The sequence below is a fragment of the Megascapheus bottae genome, chromosome 4, assembly GCF_031878675.1.
Source record: "Megascapheus bottae isolate mThoBot1 chromosome 4, mThoBot2.hap1, whole genome shotgun sequence".
Classification (NCBI taxonomy): domain Eukaryota; kingdom Metazoa; phylum Chordata; class Mammalia; order Rodentia; family Geomyidae; genus Megascapheus; species Megascapheus bottae.
Window position 1 is genome coordinate 85,200,329 of NC_143512.1, and position 5,621 is coordinate 85,205,949.

Genomic DNA, 5,621 nt, shown 5'->3' on the forward strand with positions numbered 1-5,621 from the left:
TATGCGTGTCCGCCGCGGCTCCGCGGCCGCCGGGGCCCGGGCGCCCGGGAGGCCCGGGGCTGGGACGCGCGCGCAGCCACCCGCGGCCTCGGCAGGTGACGAAAGTTGGCGGGGCGGCGGTTAACCGGCTCCCCCGCTTCCCGTCCAGCGCCTAGGAGCCCGGGCCCCGCCGCAGGGGCCGCCCCGCGCCGTCCCCGCGCCGTCCCCGCGCGCAGCACCCGCCAGCCCGCCGCACGGCCCCGGGCGCGCCCGCCATGTCCTACCCGCAGTTTGGGTACCCCTACTCCTCGGCGCCCCAGGTAAGGGGACCCCGAGGGCCTCGGGGAGGGAGGGCGCCCTGCTCCCCACAGGGTCCTGGGGCTCGGGGGGCCTCCGGGCCGGGCGCGCGGAGCCTGGCGCCCTCGGCGGGGACGACGGGGTCCCGGCCGGGGGCGCGCGGCTCCAGGCGCCCCGGCCCAGCCCCGGGCCCGCCCGGCCTCTCTCCGCAGTTCCTCATGGCCACCAACTCCCTGAGCGCCTGCTGCGAGTCGGGCGGCCGCCCGCTGGCGGAGCCGGGCCCCGCCGCGCCGGCCCAGGCCCCGGTCTACTGCCCGGTCTACGAGAGCCGGCTGCTGGCCACGGCGCGCCACGAGCTCAACTCGGCGGCCGCGCTCGGCGTCTACGGGAGCCCGTACGGCGGCGCGCAGGGCTACGGCAACTACGTGACCTACGGCTCCGAGGCGTCCGCCTTCTACTCGCTGGTGAGGGGCGCCCCACGCCCGCCTGCCCGGCCCGGGGGCCCGGGGCCCCGCCGCCCCGGGGACGGGAGGGGAGGCTGCCGCGCGCCGCCAAGTGCCAAGTGCCCTGGTTCCCGGGTTCCTTCGAGGCTCTCTGCGCCCTGCCCTGCTCCCCACCCTCCCTGCTCTCCCCCACCCTCCCTGTTGTCCCCCGCCGTCCCTCTCCCTCCCCCCCGCCCCTTCTCCCTCCCTTCCTCAACCCCCCCCAGCCCATCCCCACACCCTGTCTTCTCGAAACCCCTCCCCTGAGTTGAACTCCACAACTGGGCTCCCACAGAACAGCTTCGAGTCCAAGGACGGAACCGGATCCACGCACGCGGGCCTGGCGCCGGCGGCCGCGGCCTACTACTCCTACGAGCCCGCCTTGAGCCAGTACCCCTATGACAGGTGAGGCGCCCGGGCACTGCCAGGCCCCGCCCCACCTCCACACCGGTCCCCAGGGGAAGAGATGAGGAGGGTGTGGCGCTGGTGGGGTTGGTGGGGGCTCGATCGCTCTTCAGCCAGTCAGCCACGGTCTCCTCTCCATCTCCTCCGGGGGCCCCTCCAAGCTGGCCCCAGGGTCCTTCCACCCCTTGTGGTGGGAGGACTCCAGACCCCACTGCTGTGACTTACTTTCCGAGTACCTCCCTGGGGATGGGTGGGGGATCCGTGACTTTCAGCACCTTCGGGACCCCAGTAAATGCCAGGCCAAGGACCTGGCAGTGAAACCAGAGGACCAGGCCGGAGGTCTCCAAGCCCAGAGCCCCGGGGCACTCCTCTTCCAGGGCAGAAGACCTTTTCCAATGTAAAAGTCCTGGGCCTGTCCTGGGCTGCCACGACCCAGCCCACCTCAGCCCTCACACTGTAGGGAGTAGCTTCACAGATCCGCGATACACGTTTACGGTTTGGGGATCAAAGGCACAAGAGAGAAACCCCAGGAAGGATTTCAGAGAAGCCACTCCGTAGAATGACAGGGGCCATGACCTCTGAAGCTCACTGCCATTGTAATAACATTATCTTGGTCCTCCGCCTGCAAAAGGCAGAGAAGCAATGTCCACGCCCCACGGGGACCCGATCCAGCCGGGGGCTCCCACTCCAGGGACCCCGCGGGCCTGCGCCGGCCCCCTCCCCTGCACACCCCACTGCACAGCCTGTCCGTAGGTACGGGACCGTGGATAGCGGCACGCGGCGCAAGAACGCCACGCGGGAGACCACGGCCACGCTCAAGGCCTGGCTGCAGGAGCACCGCAAGAACCCCTACCCCACCAAGGGCGAGAAGATCATGCTGGCTATCGTCACCAAGATGACCCTCACGCAGGTCTCCACCTGGTTCGCCAACGCGCGCCGGCGCCTCAAGAAGGAGAACAAGATGACGTGGCCGCCTCGGAACAAGTGTGCAGATGAGAAGCGGCCTTACGGGGAGGGCGAGGAGGAGGAGGAGGAGCAGGAGGAGGAGGCCGGTGAGGAGGAGGCTCGGGAGCAGGGCCTCAAGAGCACCAAAAGTGAAGGTGGGTGTGGGGGCGGGGCCGGTGGTGAGGGGCCCGTGTCTCCCGCATGGGGCGCTCTGGACAGCAGGCCTGTCCGTGTCCATGGGATGGGAGTGGTACTGGTGGGAATGCTGACAGACATCGAAAGTCCAGTCTGAAAACATCACATGTGCATGCTCAGTTCCAGAAGGGAGAGCTCCAGAGAAGACGGCACCGGGTGGGGTGGCGCGAAGGACGGGTTCCCTGGCTCGGGACGAGAAGACAAGGGTAGCCTGATTGCCCACAGCGTGCCTTCAGCTAACCATGCCCTCTCTCCCAGCAGAACCCCTGGGAAAAGAAGACAAGGAACTGGAGCTCAGTGACCTGGACGACTTCGACCCTCTGGAGGCAGAGACCCCAGAGTGTGAGCTGAAGGCCGCTTTCCAGCCCCTGGGGGGCAGCCTGGAGCGTGTCCCCGCCACACCCGAAGGCCCTGGCGGCCAGGGCAAGGAGACCTCAGGTAATCTCCATCTGCCCTTGGCCTCCAGTGGCCAGCCTGCCAGGAATGAGGACGTGGAGAGAGCACGAAGCTGCCTCCGGGGCGTGGTAGTGGGGCCAGAGCCACAGCCAGGCGCTGAGGGAGGCCCACAAGCCTGCGAAGCTAAGCTGAGCTTTGTACCTGCTGGGGTGCCAGCCGGCCTAGAGGCAAAGCCCCGCATCTGGTCTTTGGCCCACACAGCCACTGCAGCAGCCACAACCCTGAGCCAGACTGAATTTCCATCGTGCATGCTCAAGCGACAAGGTCCTGCCACCCCCGCAGGAGCACCTTCAGCGCCCCCTGCGGCCCCACCCCCTGCTGGGGCCCTCGACAGGCACCAGGACTCCCCAGTAACCAGTCTCAGAAACTGGGTAGACGGGGTTTTCCACGACCCCATTCTCAGGCACAGCACTTTGAACCAGGCCTGGGCCACTGCCAAGGGCACCCTTCTGGACCCAGGGCCTCTGGGACGCTCGCTGGGGGCGGGGGCCAGCCTGCTGACAGCACCCCTGGCACGGGCTTTTCCACCCACCACGCCTCAAGATGCCCCAAACGCCAGTGCGGCCAGGGAGCTGCTGGCCATGCCCAAAGCTGGTGGCAAGCCCTTCTGCGCCTAAAGCCTGCGGGGCCCAGGGAGCCGGCACTGGGGCTGTAGGCTGGCCTGGCGTGCTCAGACTTTTTACAGCCTCCAGAGGGAAGGCAAGCGCATGCTGACGGAGGCAGCCCGTGTGCCTGAGCGAGAGGACCCGAGCTGGGCCTCCTGACTGGAAGGGCTAGGCCAGCCTCCCGCAGAAGGGAGTTCTCACAGTGTGAAGTCCACACTGAAAAGGCGTTGGGGGCGTTTGGGGTTGCTGTGTCCTGTGGGCTGGAGGCATGCTCGAATCCTTCCAAAGACTGCCCAGAGCCTGCTCACCCTCCAAATCCATCCTCAGCACACTGGCTCACCAACAGCACGCCCACCAGTTTACACGACAGCACACTCTGGACTCGACGAAATTATCTTTTCTAAAATGTATGTTCACACCCATAGCTGCCTGCTTCCGAGAGGCTACTATAACAAAACCAATAAAACCTAGTGGTGGTGACTGCATTGCGAAACCACTGCGCTGCAGACCCGGGGGCTGGAGAAGTCCAGGGAAGGCTATTCTCACCCTGGAGCTGGAGGGAGAGGGGATGCTGGGTGGACCCAGACTCTGCCTTCAGAATGGGGGTGCTAAGCCTAGCAAAAAGAGCCATTTTCCAGTGCGTGTAGATAATTCAGCCACAGTTACTTACGTTTACAGCTTGGTTCAGAAATGCATTGGATTAAAATCCAATACCAAGGAAGACATGCTACAGAACAAATTTCTCTCCACAGGCACATACTGGGGTGACTAGGGTTCAGTCCGCTCCCCTCCTTTTCCTAGGAGCAAAATGTCTGCTAACTCAGGACTGTGCCTCCCTGTGCGAATGTAAGCCTGGAAACTTGACTCAAGACCACGCCATGGGTGTTTGGATTCAGTACTTTCTGAATGCCCAGAGGCTCTTGAAGGGAGAGGACGGCCTCGCTGCCCCCAGACGGCCGGGCTTCACCCCTCCCCCTTCTCAGGGGGTTCTCCGGTGCGTTCCCAGGTTGCTGTGGCTTGGCCTGGCGTCTGCCCTCTCCACTCAACTGCAAGCACTCTGCTCCCCTCAGGGGCCCCACCCAAGTCCCAGTGTCCTTAAGAAGGTGACGGTCACAAACCAGGGACCTGGTCTAGTCCTGGAGCCCACGTCCTGGACTAGAACCCCTTCCGCCACTGCGGAGCTGCTGCCTGGGCCAGTTCACTCCCGAGCCTGTGGGCTTTGAAGGAGAGTGAGACCAGGCTTGGCAGGACAGACAGGACCTTCTGGGGCCTGGCTCCCAGGGACAGGCCACTCTGGGAAGCGGACTAGAGGGCCTGGGGAGCTGGCGTTGGGTCCAGAGGGAAGGCAGGTGGGGGGGTGGGCAGGACTCCCTGAGCAGGACCCCGCCCTGGGACCCCGAGCAGCAGGCTAGGGCTGCCCTGAACCCCAGGCCTGCTGGCCCGCGCAAAATAATTGGATTGTCCGTGGCCCACGCTGTCACCGCGTCGACTTTCCCTCTCCTGGATGATGTTATCCGCCCGCCGCCGCCGACGCGCCTGTCAAAAGGCTGCGGCGGGAGCCCCCGGCCTGGCGAGCAAACATCAGCCAAGATAATTTGAAGTGAAATTTTCATTTTGACAGTAAACCCCTCAATTTCTAAAGGCTCCGCGCTCCGAGAGAGCGCTGGCAGGGGAGGCTTTGCGGAAAGCCCACGTCTTAGACTGAAAAGGGCAAAAGAACTCGAATTAGTTGTAATAGATAAAAGGGCAAAAATAAAGAGCCAAGGGTACTTGACAGTAATAGCGGGAGTGGCGTCTCCGGGGACGTGCGTGGGGCCTGAGCGGGGGTGCCAGGAATTTTAATGCAGCCTCGCCGGTCACCCGTGCACCCCCACCCAATCCTAGACAAAGCCAGGTATTTTCTGCAGAAAAAAAACGGCATGGCTGATTCAGTGGCAGAGGGGTGGTGAGGGCTGAGGGCGGCAGGGGAAGGTTGTGGGGGGGCGGGCAGGAGTCCAGGCTTGGACCTAGATTGTGTGCCCCGGCTGCAGCTGGCTCTGCTTGGGGATCTGGGGCGCTGAGGTGGCTCAGGCAGGCAGCTCCCCCCACCCTACCCTGCCGGACTCTCTATCCAGAGGTGCCCACCGCCCCAAGTTTGCAGTCGGGGCCTCTGAGCAATGGCTCCAGCCCCTGGGTACCAGGTACCAGGCCCCAGGCTCCTGGCAGCTCTGGCCTCCCGAAGCTCCCCTTGCCGGAATCCCCAGGTCTGGACTGGGCG

At 64.9% G+C, this 5,621-nt stretch overlaps 1 protein-coding gene across 1 annotated transcript; it reads left to right on the plus strand.

Moving 5' to 3' along the window:
* The first annotated feature begins 254 nt into the window (after positions 1-254).
* Positions 255-3,849, plus strand: Irx4 (iroquois homeobox 4). The gene is made up of 4 exons (XM_090331062.1): positions 255-740; positions 1,054-1,163; positions 1,917-2,263; positions 2,565-3,849. Exons 1-4 carry the CDS (start codon positions 255-257, stop codon positions 3,374-3,376), a joined length of 1,755 nt encoding a protein of 584 aa, XP_090187188.1. The 3' UTR covers positions 3,377-3,849.
* The last annotated feature ends 1,772 nt before the right edge of the window (positions 3,850-5,621 follow it).